We start from the raw sequence: 23,135 nt of genomic DNA, 5'->3' as shown, positions 1-23,135 counted from the left end.
CCGAGCTTGTTTTTTTTTTTTAGCATATTCAAGCTGGTAATTAGCTGACCAACTTTGGTTATTAGCCATTTCGAGCAGGTGATTAGCTAATCCAAGCTGACTATTAGCTCATTCAAGATAGTAATTAACTGACCTAAATTGGTTATTATCTTATTCACACTGGTTATTAGCTTATTAGCATATTTGAGGTGGTTATGAGCTGACCTAAATTGGTTGTTAGCTTATTTAAGATGGTTATTAGCTGATCCAAGATGGTAATTAGCTAATCCTAGCTGGTTATTAACTGGCCTAAATTGGATATTAGCTTATTCAAGCTGATTATTAGCTAACACAAGATGACCTAAGCTGGTTATTAGCTTATTCAAGCTGATTACTAATTTATTAAAGCTGTTAATTAGCTTATCAAGCTGATTATTAGCTGACCAATGATGGTTATTAGCTGACCTAAATTGGTTATTTGCTCATTTAAGATGGTTATTAGCTTATTTAAACTGGTTATTAACTGATTCAACCTGGATATTAGCTGACCTAATTTGGTTATTAGCTTATTCAATCTGATTAATAGCTGACCTGAATTGGTTATCAGCTTATTTAAGCTGGTTATAAGCTGACCTAAAGTGTTTACTAGCTTATTCAAGTTTGTTATTAGCTTATTTGAATTGTTTATTAGCTTATTTAAGCTGATTATTAACTGACCCAAGATGGTTATTAGCTTACTCAAGCTGGTTTTTAACTGACCGAAATTAGTTATCTTATTTAAGCTAGTTATTAGCTGTTTCAAGCTAACTATTAACTGACGTAAGTTTTTTTATTATTATTATTATCTTATTCAAGCAGGTTATTATTTTATTCAAGCAGATTATTAACTGATCCAAGATGGTTATTAGATGAGGTTATTGGCCACATTAAGGTGACAGATGGTTTGTTGCTAAGTTACCAGCTTTGACCAGAGAATGACTAGTTTGGCCAACTATAAACCAGCTACAATGTTTCAAAATACAGCTACCATATTAAGCTGGATTTTCCAGCATGATATTTCAGATTTTCTCACATAATAAAGCCCAGGCAGAATCTGCATACCTTTTCAAATTTTCTGAGCTAATTTTGGGTAAAAATCTGCAAAATTCTATGGGATGGATTTAAACTTGGCAAAAAAAAATAAAAATAAAATAAAACATAAAGCTGAGAGTTGAGAGTACTACACGTTTATTGGTAGCTGAAAGCAATATCCAGTTATGCGAAATATTTAATTAACAAACATTCAATTAGGGAGCGAAGAACTAAGCGAATAATGACCATTACAATTTGCAGATTTCTACAGTGTTGTGCGTGCAAAGATTATGTGGGCCTGCTCATAAATCGTTTTTTCACTAGTCCATAAACAATACATTTTGCTAGGAGGATATAATAACACTAAAACTATAAAAATTGAGATTTTAATAGAGCTGCATCTAAGAACTTGAATCTGTTTATTACTTAATTTGATGAATTTATCGGTTAATCAGAAAAAAGAAGCCACATTTTATTTTCAGCATTGTGTTGAAAAGCATGTTAAGGCATGTATTGAAAAGCATGTTATTCCACATTTTGTGCAAAGCTCTCCTTCAAACAATATGGAAAAATTGTATTTACACCATACATTGTTTGCAAAGAAGGGTTAGAGTACTTTATAAATTAAAATGCAAGAGCACAAACCCAACTAATCATTTAAGAAATAGCTCACCCTAAAATGATAATTCTCTTATTTTTATCTACTAATTTTTATGCCGTCTCAAACACAAACAAAACACAAATAAATATATTTTGATGAAGATTTTAGTTGTTTTGGGCCATACAATGCAAGTCAATGGGATCCAGCACTTTCGAGCTCCAATAAAGACAAAGTCAGCATAAAGGTAATCCATAAACCTTGAGTGGTTTAATCCATTTATTCTAAAGCGATATGATCAATTTTGGGTGAGAAATGGACCAACCAAGTCATACAAGTTTGAGACAGCATAAGGGTGAGTAAATGATGAGAGAGAATTATCATTTTTGGCTGAACTATTTCTTTAATGACATACATTGTTAACTTGTTGACCACACTCATTGACATTTGTGCTGACACAATTAAACTGAGGTGGTTGCCGTTTATTGGATGTGTGTTTTACAGGGTGACACAGATGAAGAGTTCAGAGGACGTTGTGATTCCCAACGTTTCTCAGTGGCTTTTCTACAAAACCAGTCAGCGAGACAGCGAGCTCTGAGCGTAGTGAGTGTCAGCAACAACCCTACTGACAGTAAGTAATCCGTAAATGCTCATTAAAACATTATGAAGAAACTAAATGTGAGGGATATTTGTTGACTTTATCACTATATGTAAATGTACTTTTAAAGAGTTAAGATTAACTAAAATTAATCTTCTGTTATTATTTACTACTCAAAAAGTTTACTACAAAAGTTCATAGTCACCATGTCTGTCAAGCTCTAAAAAAGACATTTAGTTCATATGACTGTAATCTAAGTCTTCTGAAGTCATACTGTAGATTGCTTTGTACGACAAACACACATTGTACAAATTATAAATTCAAATTATATTCAAATGATAAAACTATTATTACAAAAACTGGGTATCTTAACTTAATGTTATCATTTAAACAACAAGTGTAATGACTGAATTAAGCTGAACAATTCACTTAAAATATTTAAAAGTCAGTTCATTCAGTGAAGGATTCGTCAGACTGATTCAAACCGATATCTCGCGAGTTGGCCAGTCGTTTGGAAAAATTCACTGAAAGTACCGGCCCATAAGAGTCATTAATTGTTCAAGAATAAAACTACACCAGTCACGCAGTGTTTGTTGTTGAGCACAGCCAGCAAACACAATGCAATAGAAAGGCATGCTGTTTTGGTGTCATTTCAGGGCCTCATTAAATTTAGAATGCAAAATCAAAACTCGGGTAAAATATAATTTCTTTAGTTGTGACGTTAGAGATTCAGCAGTGGAGCAAAGCGGAACAGCAGAGCATGAAATACCGTAAGTCCAGAAAAAACGATATGGTGCTTTAATTTCTGTTGGGGTAATATATTACTATTTCTCAGACCCTGCTATTTTATGATATAGACACACTTTTACTCTTACACATCTTTTGAAAACTATACAATTTAACGCTTGTATTACAGACCCACCTACATACATACACTTATTCCAAAGTGATCATATTGCATGGTAGCTCACTTCATAGAGCATTGGACTTTGACCTCTGAGGACTGCGGTTTAAGACCAACCAAAAGTCAAGCTGACACGTGACACGACAGAGTCATTGAAGCAACACAAAATGATGTGGTTGCTTCAGAAAATGTGCTTTTCATTTCGCTTCTGCATTTTCAAACACTATCGGATAAGTTTCGGCATTGATTAGGTAAGAATGTCTTTTATAACATCTCACTTATATTTAAAAACACTGTTGGTTAGGTTCAGGCAAAAGTTTTAGGTTAGGGAGGTATGTCTTAATCATTAAAACGTTCATCTAAAATTCACCTTAAAACCTTGTTTGACACCATTTTACTCGCTTTTGGCGCCCCCAGATGGACATTTCACTGGATAACTGCAGCCAAACGTGTCATGCAGCACGTACATTTTGAATTGCAAAAATGTTGACATGGTCACATAAATTTCACAAGACCAGGCTGTCCTAACCATATTGAGCCTGTAAAGCAAAGTAGCCTGCCAGGAACAATGGATGGCACCTTTCTCCAATCGTGTATGACAAACGTACAGCAATTGTTTCGTGCATATTTCGTAACTTCAGTGATGGTGTTTGTCATTTTTTAGGACCTTGACAGACATAAACTGTCATTAAATTGAAAGATTAGATTTCTCTAAGATTTCTCCTTTTGTATTCCCCTTAAAGAGCAACATCATGTCAGGTTGGAACAACATTAGGATGCGTAAATAATGACAGAATTTTCATTTTTATTTAACATTAACTTGATACACATGGTACAGAAATGTACATACTTTTAAAATTGCTAACAGAATTTGAAATAAAAAATTAAAAACTGTGTTAAATGTAGTTAGAGTAAGGTCACATCCAGCTTTCAAATTGTTTTTTTTTCCATCTTTTTTTAACACAACAGTGACTGAGGTTTGGAAACAGAAGTGTGTGGATTGCTGGTTCGATTTTGCAGAGAATTATCTAATCTGGGATTGTTGTCCTGCGTGGCTGAGGTTAAAGAAGTTTGTCCACATGATTGTCATGGACCCGTTTGCTGACCTGTTCATCACAATTTGCATTGTGATAAACACAGTGTTCATGGCCTTGGAATATCATCCCATGGATGACTACTTTTCCAAAGTGCTTTCAGATGGCAATGTGGTAAGCACATTTCATGCAGCATTTGACAGAAAAATGTAGTAGTAAAATTTTAATTGACTGACAACCCTAGTTTTAATAAAAGATGGTACTGTTAAAAGTGTTTTCTCTTTACCTGCAGGTATTCATCGGAATCTTTACAGCAGAAATGATTTTAAAAATCATTGCTTTAGACCCGTATAATTATTTTCAGGAAGGCTGGAATATCTTCGACAGCATCATTGTCACTCTTAGTCTGCTAGAGCTTTGTTTGACAAATGTGTTGTCTGGAATGGGTTTCCTTAGGCCATGCCGATTGGTAAGAGTATCCTGCTTTCATCTGTCACATCCACACCTGTGAGATAAATGTAAAATTTGGTTGATGCTAAATAATTGTTTATGTTGTTTATTGTCACAGCTGAGAGTCTTCAAACTAGCTAAGTCCTGGCCGACTTTAAACATGCTAATCAAGATCATAGGTAACTCACTCGGAGCCTTGAGCAATCTGACATTGGTGCTAGCCATCATCGTCTTCATCTTCGCGGTGGTGGGCATGCAGCTGTTCGGAAAGAACTACCGCGACTGCGTGTGTAAGATTTCTGAAGATTGCACTCTTCCTCGCTGGCACATGAACGATTTCTTCCACTCGTTCCTCATTGTCTTCAGGGTGTTGTGTGGGGAGTGGATCGAGACCATGTGGGACTGTATGCAAGTGGCGGGACAGCCCATGTGCTTGATAGTCTTCCTCATGGTCATGGTGATTGGGAATCTGGTGGTATGTATTGTCTATTTCTAGGAATTAGCATGAATGACAAAATGTATATGTCTGTTATTGCAGAAATGTTGTTCTCGTCAATCATCATTCAACTCTCATTTCTCCCAAATGAGATCTCTTTAAGATCTCTCAATTGCTTATTGTAGACAGCAATGAGATTAAAATCAGACTTTTGCTGAAGTCTCCAGATTTTTGTGGCTAGATTACAATTGCTTCATTAATTTAGCAGACACTTTTATCCAAAGTGATTTACAGTGCACTTAAGAGACAGTCCCCCTGGAGTTAAGTGTCTTGCTCAAGGACACAATGGTGGTGGCTGTGGGAACTGAACCAGCAACCTTCTGCTTACCAGTCCTGTGCTTTAGCCCACTATGCCCCCCCCCCAAAAAAAAACACAAAACTGTAATCTTACATGTGTCTCCTTTAGAGTTTCAGATGAGATCTTGGCTGTCCATGACTGTGTTCAGATTTGTCAAGATATCAAAGCCTCAACTTTTCCCATAAAATTATTCCAAGCACATGTCTGACCTATGCTATCCATTTTAATTTTATAGCTCTATATGTTTACTGCATGTAATCCATTGTCTCATTTGTTTACATGAATTTTAGGAGATAAATTACAGAAGACCAAACCTGCAAAAATTAAAAGGAAAGAAAGAAATTAGAGATGAGAAGGAAATTAAGAAGGAAAAATAAAAAAAAGAAATAATTATAGCAATAAACAATGAAATATCATAATTAAATGGCTGTGGAAATTCAAAAAGAATTGAAACAAATGCAAAATGTATATTGATTTGTATTTGTCTATTTTTTCATTTAAATATTTCTGTATATTTATATATTTATTTATTTATACAATGCTTTATTCTTTTGTTTATTTCTGTATTTATTTATTATTTGATTAATTATTTATTTGTTCCTGCACTTCCTCCGTTAATATGATAATGAGGGGGTGGTCAGTTTATCTTTATTGGTTGATCATTCATAGAATGCATAATTCAACTAAATAATACAGAAATACAGAAATAAATCAATGTAAGAATAAATAAATACGGGAATGAATACAGTATGTTTAAATGATAAATACAGATAAAAGTAGATGTAAAAATAAATATGTGTAATAATTATAGAAATTAGTAAATTAATTGCAAAAATTGGACTAATTGTTGACTTATTGACGGTAGAACTAATTTATTTATTTATTTAAGTACACTCCCGGGTAAAACATTTTTTTTTAAATGGGCCAAGCCCAAAATAGCAAAACATTAAGCTTTTAATGGTCTCATGAACAAATCATTGGTCAGGAAAATAGCAAGAATTAAACAAACGCACTCCTGGTTCACTTCTGTGCCACAATTTGCTCATTAACTTTTGCTGCAGTGAACTGCTTGGGAAAAAGCTGGAAACAGGGAAATTAACTTATATAGTCTTCTTGTATGCAAAGGTAAAATCATGATACTGATTAAAATGTTTGATATAAAATGTAAACTAACACATGTCTGGGTGTACAACAAAAATATCTTCTGGGATGTTTTATTTATTTTTATTTTTTTCTTAAAAGATTAGTCATCAGTTCAAAGGCCTGATAACAAACTCATAAATGGAACCAGGAGTGATAGAACAGGAATAGATCTTTATGTAGTGTTGTGAGTCCCAAGATAAAGGAGTGAGAAAATCTGCTCCAAAAAAAGCAAAATATCATGCAGGGTTTGCTGTCAAAAACCGCATAGCTGGTCTGCGTTAGGCCAACTGTAGCTTTTCTGAAGTTTAAAAGACCCTAAAGGTAGAGAAAATCCCTATTTCTCTATCAGCTATTAAGAGAATAGGTCAACGCTTTGAAACAACAGGTTACCAGAAAGAAAGGATCTGGAAGGCCCAAAGACTCTTCATGCAGGAATGACCACCTACTGAAATTTACAGATCAAGAAAAAGACGGGAAAAAAAAGCCTACAAATACTGTCAGCATAATTCAAGGCCTCAGAACCATCAATGACAGAAAGTTTGATTCAGAGTGGTTCACCAGAGTTGTGTGGAGTGATGAATCATGATTTGAGTTGCATGGTGATGCTCCAGAGAGGTGTCTTCGAAGATCTGCTGAGAATTACAATAGTGAATGCATCTCTACCACAGTGAAGCATGGAGGAAGAAGTTGTCATGGTGTTGGGAGCCTTTTCAGCTGCTGGTACTGGTGTGCTGCTTCACCGTGAAAAGTCAATGAATGCTTTGGAGTACAGGAGAATATTGCAGAAAGGCTTGCTTCACACAACTAAAAATTTTTTTTTTTTTTTTTTTTTGAATGATCAGATGTAATTTTAACGAGACAATGCTCCTGCGCACACTGCAAAGACCACCAAGAAGTGTCTTGAGAACAAGTCCATCATGCTCATGTTTTGGCCTGGTCAGAGTCCAAATTTGAACCCTATAGAGAATATTTGGTCTCATCAACTGTTTGAAGCCATCAACATTGAGTGGAACAACAATGACTCTACTTCCTGTAAAGAGCTGTCCGCAAGGTTACCCACAAGGCTTAAACATTTAAAGAAATCAAAGGGCAAAACTATCCCATACTAAGTTACTTTATCTATTTTTTATTTTTTGCTAATTTCCTGACCAATGGTTTGTAGTTAAGACCATTAAAAGCTTAATGTTTTGCCATTTTGGGCTTGGCCCATTTTTATTTTATTTATTTATTTATTTTGCCCAGGAGTGTATTTATTCGTTTTTGCAGGTTTGGTCCTCTGTAATATATCAGAGACAAACTTGATTCTTCAAGATGATATGTGCAATCTTTTCAACTTTAAAATACTTCCTTCTATGCCAGTTTAATGTGCAGACAATTATAAGTCAGCAATTCTTAGGTTGTTTTTTCCCCGAAAAGGTTAAACATGGTGGCGCTTTCAAATTTGCCATTGTTTAAATGGTCAAATATTAATATTGGGCCTCATTCATGGGCATGAGAAGAACAAATTTCTGTGTAAATTGTTTGCAAAACCATTCTTTACATTAAATTGAATGTGACAACTTTTGTTGAGTGTAACAGTTTGGTTTCCCAATTAAAAATCACATACATTTTCTCTATAGGCGAATTAATCTTTAATGATTACTTAAAAAAACATTAAAGACAGACCTACCATGAGCTCAGAAGTTGTTAATTGATGGTATATGTTTCCGCTGAAGCCATCAGTCCATGTTATTACAACTTCATTGTCAAAAATTGTGTTTAATAGTGGAATTTCTGGTGAAGAGCTACACTACCCATGATTTTGAAGATTAAGTTCCACCAATCAGAAAATGGCCAACAAAGCACGCTAAAAGAACTCTGCAGCGACCGCCCACTCCCATGTCGCACTGTGAATAGCGCAATCAGGTCAACAATAAAATTTGACAACACTGGAATCATAAATTGTGCTTCTTTACCTCAGCAATTTTCCCAGCTTGTATAGCTAATGCGCATGCACGTTCTTGAGTTGATTGACAGGCAATGTCTGTATCTAAAAGGCGATTGGCTCTTTTACCTGTAAGGCGGGACTTCCTTTCTATATCCATTGTCGTTGGGTGCTTAGAGCTCCTTGGCTCTCCCATCGATTTTAATAGAACTGGCCCATCTCCCTACACTCTCAAATTACTAATATATTTGTGTATATCTGAATATTTTGCAATATTCTTTAAATATATTGATTCTTCACTTATAATCAACAACTTTAAATCAATAGTTTTATAATTTATACCATCACTTTTCATTTTATTATGTAATTTGCAATGCAAATGTTAAGTCCATTCCATTTGGTTCCACTAGTGGCACAGACATTACACACTTCACCTCTAAATAAAACATAACTGAGAACTCCATTTAGTTTCCTTAAGAATGAAAGAATGCTCATAAGTTACTTGCCACTAAACAAATGCTTTTTTCTGTTGCATGAAGTTATACTGTGCCAGTTGTTGGTTTCTTCATATTTAATGTTTCTTTTAGGTTCTGAACCTGTTCCTTGCACTGCTGCTCAGCTCCTTCAGTGCTGACAACCTCGCGGTCACCGACGACGAAGGCGAGAAGAACAACCTGCAGATCGCGGTTGGTCGAATCAAGAAAGGTTTTGCCTTCGTTAAGGACTGTCTGCAAAGTTTCTTCCGAAGCAGCTGTTTAAGACGGAAGAAGAAAAATAAAACTAGAGATGGGAACATGCAATCGTTGAACAACTACGAAATAAAAGACAACCCCAACCACACCGCATTAGAGCTCTTTAAAGACCCTGGGGGAATGGCCGGGGTGGATAAATACTGTGAGAATTTCATCAGCAACCCAAGCCTAACCATCAGTGTCCCAATTGCTGAAGAAGAGTCTGATTTTGAGTGCCTTAACACAGAGGATTTTAGCAGCCTTTCATCAGACCTAGATGAAGATAAAGAGGTAAGATGATGGATTTGGAGTCAGTTTTTTAAATATCAGGATCTTTGAAAGTAACAAACTTTACCAATGAAATCTTGACCAGTCATGGTAGTTATGAATCTGAGACTACTGCAGTTGCACAATTGGGTCTTTTTGGCTATACAATGAGCATAAATCAGATTTATTTTTCAAATCTGATCTTTGGGACTGACTGATCACACTGTCATTTCGTAAGTGATGAAATCTGATCCATTGGTTCAGACAGAGTAGTCAATATCCGGCGGCAACAGTAATGATGTACAGTAAGTGTCATGTCGAGAGACTTTCTCATGCAACATCTGAGAGTAGCTGTCAGTGTGGAAAGAGAGAGGATGGAAAACGGGAAATTGTGCATATGTTTTGATCAAGTAATCAAACATCTGCTGTGTAGATACAGTGTAGATACAAGTGGTTTTCTTATTGCCGTAAATTCTGGACAAGTTCCTCTCTGGTCAGGTTAATTCCCATAAGAGCATTGTGCATTACGTCAACACTTATGTGGACTTCATGGAAGAGCAGTCAGGGAAACGGTGAAATATTAGTCTTTAGATCTCATTATCTGCCATTTGAGGCTGAGTGTAGAATTTAGCCGTTAAGATAACGTGCTCATTTGCTTTTCTGCTGGGAAATGGGGAGGTGGTGGTCTGTGGTGTTGGCATAAAATTGTCTATATACTGATCATCTATACCACTATTCCTTTTATATGAATTTTCTGTAAAGCTGTTTGAAACAATACATTTAGTGAAAAGTGCAATACTAATAAAAATTACTTGATTGTCTCAAAACCTCAGCTAATTGCCTCAAATACTTTAGAGCGCAGGTGTCTTGAGACATGTGTTTTAACAGTTTGTTTGTTTTTTTTTTACTTGACACGGTGTCTAAAACACATCGCTCCTGCACAAGATGCTGAAAAAAACAGATATTTCTACCATTTGGTATATTGTCGAATAAGGGTTAACAAAATAAACATAATTGGTCTGTCATTGCAGCATTTATGAGATGCTTTCAAGTGTAAGATGAGGACCAGTAAGACCTTTTTCAAAGACATTACCACAGCTATGAAGCCTGTTCTTTCATTTATGAATAAGAGGATATTTCTTCATTTTGGATTGTTTATGCCATTTGTGCACTTCATATCCTGCTATATCACCAATATCATCAGTTTCATCTGCGGTCATACAGTTATAGCCGCGGCCCATGCATTTTAAGTCTAGGCCTTCAGTGCGATTCATGCCATTAAGAAAACACAGTGTCATGAATAAGACACCGTATGCCTATCATACTGTACATTACATGGCAGTCAACTAATTCTAATTTTAAAAACACTTCCTTGCACGAAAGCCAGAACCAAGGAGGTCTAATACCAAGAAAAAGCTCTCTAATAATATTTGCGATTAAAATGTTGCTTGCTGTAAATTTTGTTTCGTCAGGGTACACGGTTACTTTTCAAAACTTGATCCGACACTGAATGCTCAAGCAGCCTAATTTACACATAGAAAAATCCTGATGTTGCTATAACAATGCAAAAAGCACTTACCAATTAGCTTGAAGTGAAAATAAGCCCTCCTTTCCTGTTTAATTAATAATTCATACGATCATGCAGAACATCTCGGGTTTTTAAATCCATAAGGATCTCTTTCTCAATGGTGATGAGGCAGTGATGACAGCCGTCTCGTCAGCAAAACCTTGCGCTCTACACTTTCAAATTACGTACGTCACTTAAAGCGTGATTGCGTCACTCAAGACCATCTAGAAGGCTTTGACTGGGACATATCCTAAAGTCCACACCCACCAAGATCAAATAAATCAATCTGATTGGCTGATGATTCTGACAATCTGACTTTAGGTGCCCATTCATCTGCAGTGTTGAGGGATTCTGCAGAAATTCTGAATGACTCATGCTCTGCTTCGGCTAAGGAGCATGGCTTCAGGCATGCGATTTGTGAAAAAATTTTCACACTTTGTTTGTAAGCATCGAGGAATAAATTCTGATTGGATAAACTTTTTTTTTTTTTTTTTTTGCTATTTTTTTGTAGATGAATTAGGAGTGGAAAGCGATTGAAAATACATAGGCAAAAAGGTCAATGAGAATAAAAGGATGAAAAAATATTTATTTATTTGGCATGTTACGCCAGCAGAGAAGGCTTTGCTGGCCCTGAGAAATCGCCACTGTACAGTTAGTGTCCTCATTCAGTCGTTGATGTGTAACATACACAGCTCTAGGATTGAAGCAGTTCTTGAAAACCAGTTCTTTTTTTATCGAAACACTAGAACCAATTGATTTTCTAATTAATTCTAAAGGTTCTTGAACATCTGTATTTTTCTGCCAATGCTGACAAAACATCGTTCTGAAGAACTCAGACAGTGCTTCATACACTGCTATTTAGTGATTGTGCAATGACATACTGAATGAAAAGTGCCATGGCTAATGCAAGGATGTTAAATCTGAGGCCACATTTTCGGTTGAAAATGCATTGGTTTTGCTACGATTATGCCTCTCATCCACACTGGAACAGAGTCTGCTTTGACCGAAAACTGAGATTTTTGAAGATGCTCTATAGTACAGCATATTTTGAAAAAACTATGATGTTAGGAAACTAAAAATGTTTTCAAACGAAAACATATTATTGTTGACGTAGCCTGAGTTTGAGCTTGGTGTGTGAATTGGATGCGATTAGAGAGGAAGGCTGGTTAAATTAGGTATATTAAAACAATAAAAAAAGAATGTAATGGTCAAAATTACTCAAAACTCAGTCTCAAAATTTTATCTGAAAGCCTGCAAGCAACTGATATAGCAAAAATTATTTCCCACAAATAAGCGTAAGCAGTAAATTCCATGAATTTTAGAAAACAGGCTACTACTATACATCAAACCAAATGCTGTGGCCTCAGTAGCATCGATAACTATTCAAATGACAGACAGAAAAGGTCCTGCATGGGCCAAACAAAGACTCAAGCCATCCAGGCTACTGTATATTGTATTGTGCTTTGTCACAGAGGAGGACAAATGGTTGCAGATGGATTTCATCATTACATGCTTGCATCATTACACAAGCTGCATTAGCTGGATGCTGTGACAGCAAGAGCTACGACACAGCTTTTTGCTTAGCAAACGTCACAACCTTTTGACCACCTACACAACCTTGATTAGTGCTGCATTAGAATATAAATTGACTAAGGCAAAATTAGCAATTTGTGAAGTTTCTAATCAAATTTATTCTGTATAATTTCTGAGAAAGTGCATAGAAGGGATGTGCTGTTAAAGTTAACGTGAAATCACCTGTTTTCTTTCTTAATACGTGTTTGTGGTCCTATTGTGAACGGTTCATTGGTGCATATTGTTTAAAAGAAAATAAATATGAGGGCCTGGGTAGCTCAGCGAGTATTGATGCTGACTACCACCCCTGGAGTCACGAGTTAGAATCCAGGGCACGCTGAGTGACTCCAGCCAGGTCTCCTAAGCAACCAAATTGGCCCGGTTGCTAGGGAGGGTAGAGTCACATGGGATAACCTCCTTGTGGTCGCATTTAGGGGTTCTTGCTCTCAATGGGGAGCGTGGTAAGTTGTGCGTGGATCGCGGAGAGTAGCATGAGCCTCCCATGCTGGGAGTCTCCACGGTGTCATGCACAACGAGCCACATGATGAGACGTGCAGGAATAATGACTGTCTCAGAAGCGGAGGCAACTGAGACTTGTCCTCCACCACCTGGATTGAGGTGAGTAACCGCACCACCATGAGGACCTACTAAGTAGTGGGAATTGGGCATTCCAAATTGGGACAAAAGGGGATAAAAAATTAATAAATAAATAAATATTTGTCTTCATAAACTTTGAATAAAACATCCCCACCTCTGAAATGGCATCCTTTTCAGCTGACATTATCAAGCCCTCTTACTTTTTCAATCCCACCCACTTTTCTCGACCCAGTCAATTCCCAGTGGATAAAAGTTGTGCCTTACTCACAAAAATGTCACATTACGAAAGTGAAATGCGTCACACTCACAAATGCCATTTCAAGTTGACTTTAAGCTAACGCAGGCCTCTTTTTTAACACATGTGAATTGTTCATTACTAATAGAACAAGGATTAAAGGGATAGTTCACCCAAAAATGAAAACTCTCTCATTATTTACTCACCCTCATGCCATCCCAGATGTGTATGACTTTCTTTCTTCAGCAGAACACAAATTAAGTTTTTTAGAAAAATTCCTCAGCTCTGTAGGTCCTCACAATGCAAGTGAATGGTGAGCAGACCTTTGTAGCTCCAAAAATCACATAAAGGAAACATAAAATTAATCCATATGACTCCAGTATTTAAATCCATGTCTTCAGAAGCAATATTATAGGATATATTATAGCAATATTTAAATAAATCCTTTTTTACTCTAAATCTCCACTTTCACTTTCAGATTTGAAAGTGAAACTTAACAGGCACCACATGTGGCTTTCAGTTTTAAAAGTGAAAGTGGAGATTTAGAGTAAAAGACATAATATTGAACTGTTTCTCACCCACACCTATTATATTGCTTCTGAAGATATGGATTTAACCACTGGAGTCTTATGGATTACCTCTATGTTTCCTGTATGTGTTTTTTGGAGCTACTAAGTTCTGGTCACCATTCACTTGCATTGTATGGACCTACAGAGCTAACACTTTGTTTGTGTTCTGCTGAATAAAGTCATACACATCTGGTATGGCATGAGGGTGAGTAAATGATGTCAGAATTTTTGGGTGAGCAATCCCTTTAAGTATGTAATTTCATGTAAGAAAATATTTTATTTTTTTATCATTTTGATTTAATAATTACTTGGATGAACTATTTAGTTTATGTTGAGTTGCTCTAGACATGAAAATACAAAAGATGCATCACAATCTTTAAAACAGTAAGTAATGCATGCTGTTCACCCAAGGTGGAATCAATTCCTACTGTCTCTGATGAAGTAATATTAAACAACAGGGAGAAAAAACGAACAAAACTTGATAATAGAACAGTCAACCTGTACCACCATCCAATAGTGGCTTATTCTATGAAATTCTCTGAATTTTCCATGTTGAAAAGTGATTTCTTTTAATGCAGGGATTCACTTATTCTATCAGACAAATTACGTGAAAGTCTTAATTTAATCAAAAGTCGCATTGTCACAGTTTGTTTTAGAATGACCACTAGCGCTGCTTATAAGGCTATCGTTACTGGTTTCATCCACTTGGGATCATTCCATATGCATAAGCAGATGAAGAGCCAGTGGGGACCATATTAATGAACACTTCATGAACCACAAATTCTAGAAGGATACCATCAGAACATCCATGCTTGTGAGGTCAATTCTCGGCCTGGCAGAATGACTTAGCTGAAATGATTGACTTTGAATACCACGTTCTTATGTGCCATCTTCTCAGCGACTGCTCTCCGTGGAGACTTTGCCATAGTAACCTAGTGCATCTGTGCTGCTTTTGCAGAAGCTGGCTGACATGGATCCGAGTTCATCTGAGGGCAGTACGGTGGATCTCAGACACTTTGGACATGCTAAAGATGGACAAGACACACTGGACTTTGAGATGGAGGAATCCACAGAGCCAGAAGCCTGTTTCACACCAGGTGAGGTGTCTGAGTGATGCAATGAATATAGCTGAATCTGTTCAACAAAGTCCATTACATATAGTGAGACTTAAAAGCTGTAGTCCTCAACATCTTTGCCTCTAAGGCCCCCATTTGTCTGAGACAAAATTCCCTCTGGGAACTGTCAGTAGAAAAAATAAAATAAATTATTAGATGGCTCTGTGGTATACTCGATTCTGGTCCAGCGGAAAAAATGCTGAATAATGGTAAGATAAGATAAGGTGATATTTCAATGGTCATCCGTGTATTGCGAGTTATCTTTACTACTTCTACTTGCGATGTCTACTAGTAAGCTAAAGAAATTATTTTAAATCAAATCAGTATTTCATGTCAGTCTGCGTTCATTCTTTCATTCATTTCATATTCAATTAGGAATTAAAAACTGGAAAAACAAAATACGACTTATTTCATTATTCGTTTACAAAACCAATATTAAAAAACGAATAATGACTTGTTTTTCGTAATTTCGATTTAATGCTCAAGTTATAAATAGGAAATTGGAAAAATTGCCATGGGACACTGTGCATTTTGATTATTTGATTTCACTAATATATGGCTTGAATATTTGATTCACACATATGGGTGGACCTGAAACGCCCCTTTCTTCTTTAAAAGAAGTCATGAATAAACGTGGTGAGTTTTGGAGAATAAATGGTAAAGAATTTAATACTAACTGAGACGAATTTATCTGAACAGCAGAGAACTTTTATTCTGTCTCACAGCATAGTGGAAGATGGGGGCGTTTCAGGCCAACCCATATGTGCGAATGAAATATTCAAGCCATATATTAGTGAAATCAAATAATCAAAATGCACAGTGTCCTGTGGCTATTTTTCCAATTTCCTATTTTGAACTTGTGCATTAAATCGAAATTAAGAAAGACAAGTCATTATTTATTTTTTTAATATTGGTTTTGTAAATTAATAATTAAATAAGTCGTTATTTGTTTTTCCGATTTTGAATTCCTGATTGAATATGAAATGAACAAATGATACACGGATTGTACACAGACTCCATAGCTATTTTTCCAATTTCCTATTTTTTATTTATTTATTTCTCCTCAACTTGGAATGCCCAATTCCCTGTGCGCTTTTAAGTCCTCGTGGTGGCGTAGTGACTCGCCTCAATCCGGGTGGCGGAGGACGAATCTCAGTTGCCTCCACGTCTGAGACCGCCAATCCGCGCATCTTATCAAGTGGCTTGTTGAGCGCATTAACGCGGAGACATAGCGCGTGTGGAGGCTTCACGCTATTCTCCGCGGAATCCACGCACAACTCACCACGCGCCCCACTGAGAGCGAACCACATTATAGTGACCACGAGGAGGTTACCCATGTGACTCTACCCACCCTAGCAACCGGGCCAATTTGGTTGCTTAGGAGACCTGGCTGGAGTCACTCAGCACACCCTGGATTCGAACTTGCAAACTCCAGGGGAGTTTTTTTTTTTATATTGATTTTGTAATTGAATAATGAAATAAGTCGTTTTTTTGTTTTTCCAATTTTGCATTCCTAATTGAATATTAAATGAATGAATGAACAGATTCATGTCCTTTTATTTATTTAGTTGGCAAGTAGTCATGTAATAAGCTAGATAATGAGCAGTCAAACTGTCATTTGCGCAGTAAATAAACACCAACATAACCCTAACGCAAACCAGAGGTGGAATTCAGCTTTTTCTGGAGATACTGTGGTATCTTTCTTCTTAGATAATAATGTAATTGCAACTCAAATCTATGTTTCATGTCTATGCAAATGTTTAACTTGGTAATTAGCAGTGTAATAAGCAGGAAAATGTACAGTTAGTCTGTCATTATTGCAAAATAAGGGTGAAATAAGATCCCTCTGCTCCGCATTAGGGTCCTGACCACCCCTGCTGGGGTTTATTTTGTGATAATGACTGTACATCATCCCTTACATAATAAATGACAAATCATGTTGTGATCCCAGAAGTGTCAAGAACTACAGTTTGTTGCAAATATTGTTTGTACTGCAAAAAAAATTATTTTCTCACTCAGTATTTTTGTCTTATTTTCCAGTAAAAAATATTTAAATATCCTCAAGATACACTATATTGCCAAAAGTATTCGCTCACCCATCCAAATAATTGAATTCAGGTGTTCCAATCACTTCCATGGCCACAGGTGTATAAAATGAAGCACCTAGGCATGCAGACTGCTTCTACAAACATTTGTGAAAGAATGGGCCGCTCTCAGGAGCTCAGTGAATTCCAGCGTGGTACTGTGATTGGATGCCACCTGTGCAACAAGTCCAGTCGTGAAATTTCCTCGCTACTAAATATTCCACAGTCAACTGTCAGTGGTATTATAACAAAGTGGAAGCGATTGGGAATGACAGCAACTCAGCCACGAAGTGGTAGGCCACGTAAAATGACAGAGCGGGGTCAGCGGATGCTGAGGCGCATAGTGCTCAGAGGTCGCCAACTTTCTGCAGAGTCAATCGCTACAGACCTCCAAAGTTCATGTGGCCTTCAGATTAGCTCAAGAACAGTGTATAGAGAGCTTCATGGAATGGGTTTCCATGGCCGAGCAGCTGCATCCAAGCCATACATCACCAAGTGCAATGCAAAGTGTCGGATGCAGTGGTGTGAAGCACGCCGCCACTGGACTCTAGAGCAGTGGAGACGCGTTCTCTGGAGTGACAAATCAAGCTTCTCCATCTGGCAATCTGATGGACGAGTCTGGGTTTGGCGGTTGTCAGGAGAACGGTACTTGTCTGACTGCATTGTGCCAACTGTGAAGTTTGGTGGAGGGGGGATTATGGTGTGGGGTTGTTTTTCAGGAGCTGGGCTTGGCCCCTTAGTTCCAGTGAAAGGAACTCTGAATGCTTCAGCATACCAAGAGATTTTGGACAATTCCATGCTCCCAACTTTGTGGGAACAGTTTGGGAAGTGGCCCCTTCCTGTTCCAACATGACCGCGCACCAGTGCACAAAGCAAGGTCCATAAAGACATGGATGAGCGAGTTTGGTGTGGAAGAACTTGACTGGCCTGCACAGAGTCCTGACCTCAACCCGATAGAGCACCTTTGGGATGAATTAGAGCGAAGACTGCGAGCCAGGCCTTCTCATCCAACATCAGTGTCTGACCTCACAAATGCGCTTCTGGAAGAATGGTCAAAAATTCCCATAAACACACTCCTAAACCTTGTGGAAAGCCTTCCCAGAAGAGTTGATGCTGTTATAGCTGCAAAGGGTGGGCCAACGTCATATTAAACCCTATGGATTAAGAATGGAATGTCACTTAAGTTCATATGCGTCTAAAGGCAGATGAGCGAATACTTCTGGCAATATAGTGTACATTTACTTGAAGCGAGATCTATCTAACAAAATCTAACAAAATTGACTGTTTGTTTACGCTTAGAACATTAAGAAATAAACATTTGACAATGGAGTAAGAAAGTAAGTTAAAAGAAAGTTTATTTTTCTTACACCATTCATACCAATTTTTTTATTATTTAAAAAAAAAACTCTAAATTCAATTTCATTTTGAACTTATGTCATTTTGCTTCTCAAGTAAATGTATATTGATACAAGGATGTTCTGTGATGGGACCATGGTACTTTGTGATATACAGTACCAAGGTATACCATATACTTTGGTATTTACATGGGACACCAAGGTAATTCAAAGAATATCATGGTAATACCATGGTACATGTCTTTAAAAAATCCATGCCATTATCTTGGTAAGTGAAAATTGATTGATGTCAAAGAATTTTAAATATAGAAAAAAGCCCATTTGTGACATTTCCTTCTTCAGGTTGTATCCAGAAGTTCCCATGCTGCCAGGTGAATGATGAGAAGGGCTTTTGGAGAACATGGTGGACTTTAAGACAAGCATGTTACAACATAGTGGAGCACAGCTGGTTTGAGACCTTCATAGTCTTCATGATTATACTAAGCAGTGGCGCTCTGGTTAGTGGGACTAATCACACAAACTCACTCTAACTTATAGAAACAAAATGATCTATGAAATCATGAAACACTGTAATTCTTTATGTCTTTATTCAACGGTCTTATGACCAAATGTCGCTGGGAGGACTTTTTTCCTGCACCACTAAAATGTCACTCTTGGACTGTGTATATTATGCCGTCCATATATTAAATGTCACTCTGGTGCCGTATTCAACTAATTTCTGAGCATTCCATTTTACCCAATGCTAAATATAAATATTAAAGGGATAGTTCACCCAAAAATGAAAATTCTCTCATCATTTACTGACCCTTATGCCATCCCAGATGTGACTTTCTTTCTTCTGCTGACCACAAACAAAGGTTTTTAGAAGAATATCTCACCACTGTACAGTAGGTCCACACAATGCAGGTGAATGGGTGCCAACATTTTTAAGCTCCAAAAATCACATAAAGGAAACATAAAAATAATCCATAAGACACCAGTGGTTAAATCCATATCTTTAGAAGCGATATAAAAGGTGTGGGTGAGAACCAATATTTAAGTCCTATTTTATTCTAAATCTCCACTTTATCTTTCACTTCCAAATGTGAAAGTGAAACTAAACAGGCACCTAATGTAAAAGTGAAAGTGGAGATTTAGAGTAAAAAAAAAAAGACTTTTGATCTGTTTCTTAACCACACCTATTATATCACTTCTGAAGATATGGATTTAACCACTGGAGTTGCATGGATAACTTCTATGTTTCCTTTATGTGATTTTTGGAGCTACTAAGGTCTGATCACCATTCACTTGCATTGTATGGACCTACAGAGCTGAGATATTTGTCTAAAAATCGTTGTTTTTGTTCTGATGAAGAAAGAAAGTCATACACATCTAGGATATCATGAGGGTGAGTAAATGATGAGAGAATTTTCATTATTGGGTGAATTATCCCTTTAAATGATTTGAAAGTTCTGTCATCATTTACTCAATGCTTTATTTATTTATTTATTGCTTATTTGCTCATTTCACAAAGAGAGTTTCACAATGTCCGAGTTGCAGCTCAAAAATAAAGGCACCATTAAAATGATCTTAAAAACAATCCATGCTATTTGTGTGCTTTACTCCGGATCTTCCGATGCCGTGTGATCGCTGTGTGTGAAGAACAGATCTAAAATCTTTCAGCAACAATCAACGTTCCCATCTGCTGTAACAGTCAGATCCTGAGCCGCGCTTCTGACAACTTGTTAAAAAGTCCATTGGCTCTTGTGTATTATGTGACATTTGAAATTGCCGTCAACAAGCATTGTGACAGCTTTGATGTCAGTGATATCAAATGCCATTGGCTCACATGTGTCATGTGACCAACGGCAAGATTCTATGTATATTTTTGAATCTTTTCAGCAATTAAAACCTTCTGCTTTAGCCTACTCTGGAGCTTTCAGACTTTATATGCAGTCCTTTTGGAATACTTTTATGGTGCTTTTTTGAAATTTTTGGCAAAAATGATTGTGATGGTACTTGTATCTGCTGGTTACGTCTTTTATGTTGTAGGTTGGTTATTTTGTTGGTTAGGTTTAGATGTAGGGGTTTGGATTAGGTGTTCAAAAATGTGTTTATTATAGTGTGATGTGAATAATATTATTGTGACTATGTTTATTTGCCTGTTACATGTTTTATATTGTTTATAAGTGGTTAGGTTTAGGAATGGGGTTGGGTTAGGGGATCTAAAATATCAATATGATAGTATAATGTAACTCAACTTATATTTTTAACTATACTGAAACATATTGTGGTTAAACGTGATAAATCCGAAAATTTCCAAGCCTGTGACAGAATCGTCCAAACTGAGAACCAAGGTATGACAATGAAATGTTGATGGTGCAGGAAAAAAGTCGCTACGGTGACATTTTCTGCTTTATTACATGGTGTAACATATAACATTTGTTTTGCAGGCATTCGAGGACATTTACCTTGATACAAGGAAAACTATAAAGACCCTACTGGAATATGCGGATAAAGTTTTCACTTACATCTTCATTCTTGAAATGCTACTGAAGTGGGTCGCATATGGATTTGCCAAATACTTCACCAATGTCTGGTGCTGGCTGGATTTTGTAATTGTTGATGTAGGTGCTCATTTTGATAAACATTAGGGGTTTCATTCGCTAACTGTGCGTATGCATGTATTTGTTCATATAACCTGTGTAGAACCTCATTACCTCATGCAGAAATCATTATTCGTCGATAAGTTCGCATTTAAATTTATTGTAAATTTTGGATAAAATCCATCAGAAAATGTGCATGAGAACCTTTTTCTGTGCACATACTGTACGTTTGTAATTTGTACGCCATTATTAGAGAATGAGACACAATGTCATGTTAAACAATGTGCAGCAAAATATAAAATAATAGTTCAATAAAACTGTCATCATTTATTTAGCCCTGTATTATTCCAAACCCATATGACTTTCTTACTTCTGTGTAACACAAAGCAAGATACAGTATATTGCTTATTGACCAGAGTGCTCTTTTTCATTATAGGGACTGGGGCTATCAAGCTCAAACAAATGACAAGAAAGCTCTTTAAAATCCTTATTATTTGCCTGGAAATGTCTGAAATTGGCATTAAGATCTTCCCCTCTGCTGTGGCCTTCAACTCTCATTCAGTTCAGATATGGCACATCATGCTGGGTTTGTCACCCAGTGCCATATTTGAAATGAAATTTGAGAACTGCAGTGGAGGGGCAAATTTCCCAAAAAATACAATTGGAACATAGAGCACAAGTTGTGGACTACTTTAAGGGGTTTTTTTTTTTCTCCCTTTTTGGAGTTTGACAGCTCTTGGTCACTGCCTGTTTTCATTTATAGTTCTGTTTGTGTTTTATACAAGCAAGAAAATATTATGGGTTCGGAACAACATGAAGGTGAGTAAATGATGACAGATTTTTAGGGTGGACTTTTCCTTTCAAGTTGTTTGTTGTGAATCAAAAAGTCCTAAATCCATAAGGGAGCACAGCTAATACATTATAAACCAAACAGCACTGTTATTGCAAAAAGTGTTCAAATAAATTGCATAAAAAAAGGATTTAGCCCATTCATATTCTAAAGTGAAGTAAAACTCAAAACGAGAGGGAAAAATGCTTCATAAACAATTCTTTGTTAACTTGGTGTTGCACTGGTAAGTAAATAAATAAGCAAATATGCTTAAAAAAACACTCATAAAATTAAAAAAAATGGAGCCTTCAGTGTTTCTTTTGTGAACTTTGCTTCAAGCTTTTAAAATAATCATTCAAGACCCAGTAATTAAATAGAGAACAGAGAAAACAGTGCTTTCAGTAACAGTGGCAATTAAACATTAAAGAAATTATATATTTATATAAAAGTAATATAAAAACATTAAAAAAGTAATCTAATGCAAAATAAAACTACTTGAATTATTGACAATCTTTACTGTGTGAATACTAGATATACATTAATACTACTTTGATGCATTACCACCCCTGGAGTCGTGAATCCCAGGGCGTGCTGAGTGACTCCAGCCAGGTTTCCTAAGCAACCAAATTGGCCTGGTTGCTAGGGAGGGTAGAGTCACATAGGGTAACCTCCTCGTGGTCGCTATAATGTGGTTCTCGCTCTTGGTGGGGCGCGTGGTGAGTTGTGCGTGGATGCCGCGGTGGATGGCGTGAAGCCTCCACATGCGCTATGTCTCCGTGGTAATGCGTTCAACAAGCCACGCGATAAGATGTGCGGATTGACGGTCTCAGACGCGGAGGCAACTGAGATTCATCCTCCATCACCAGGATTGAGGTGAGTCACTACGCCACCACGAGGACTTAGAGTGCATTGGGAATTGGGCATTCCAAATTGGGGAGAAAAGGGTAAACTTTGATGCACTCAGAATGTCTGAATGCCTATAACAGAGAGCAGCAGGAATATAAGGCTTCATTTACACATCGCACAGATCCAATATTTTTTAAATGTACGATTTTTGTCCCGTTTGCTTATATATTAACAGCTGTGTTTTGCATTAATACCACATCAAAAGGGGCATTTTGACTAAAAATAGAG

At 36.8% G+C, this 23,135-nt stretch overlaps 1 protein-coding gene across 1 annotated transcript in view; it reads left to right on the top strand.

Moving 5' to 3' along the window:
• scn1laa (sodium channel, voltage-gated, type I-like, alpha) overlaps window positions 1-23,135 on the top strand; it is a 91,619-nt gene that overhangs the window by 52,758 nt on the left and 15,726 nt on the right. Inside the window, exons 14-21 of the mRNA XM_051710272.1 lie at window positions 2,153-2,279; window positions 4,120-4,358; window positions 4,477-4,653; window positions 4,753-5,109; window positions 9,083-9,517; window positions 14,992-15,130; window positions 18,930-19,084; window positions 21,020-21,193. Coding sequence (XP_051566232.1) covers window positions 2,153-2,279; window positions 4,120-4,358; window positions 4,477-4,653; window positions 4,753-5,109; window positions 9,083-9,517; window positions 14,992-15,130; window positions 18,930-19,084; window positions 21,020-21,193 — 1,803 coding nt within the window. The remainder of the gene's footprint in view (window positions 1-2,152; window positions 2,280-4,119; window positions 4,359-4,476; window positions 4,654-4,752; window positions 5,110-9,082; window positions 9,518-14,991; window positions 15,131-18,929; window positions 19,085-21,019; window positions 21,194-23,135) is intronic.

This window comes from Myxocyprinus asiaticus, chromosome 11 (genome assembly GCF_019703515.2).
Source record: "Myxocyprinus asiaticus isolate MX2 ecotype Aquarium Trade chromosome 11, UBuf_Myxa_2, whole genome shotgun sequence".
In the NCBI taxonomy this organism is placed as follows: Eukaryota; Metazoa; Chordata; class Actinopteri; order Cypriniformes; family Catostomidae; genus Myxocyprinus; species Myxocyprinus asiaticus.
The sequence above is the reverse complement of the archived record's forward strand: the minus strand, read 5'-3'. Positions and strand labels throughout refer to the sequence as shown.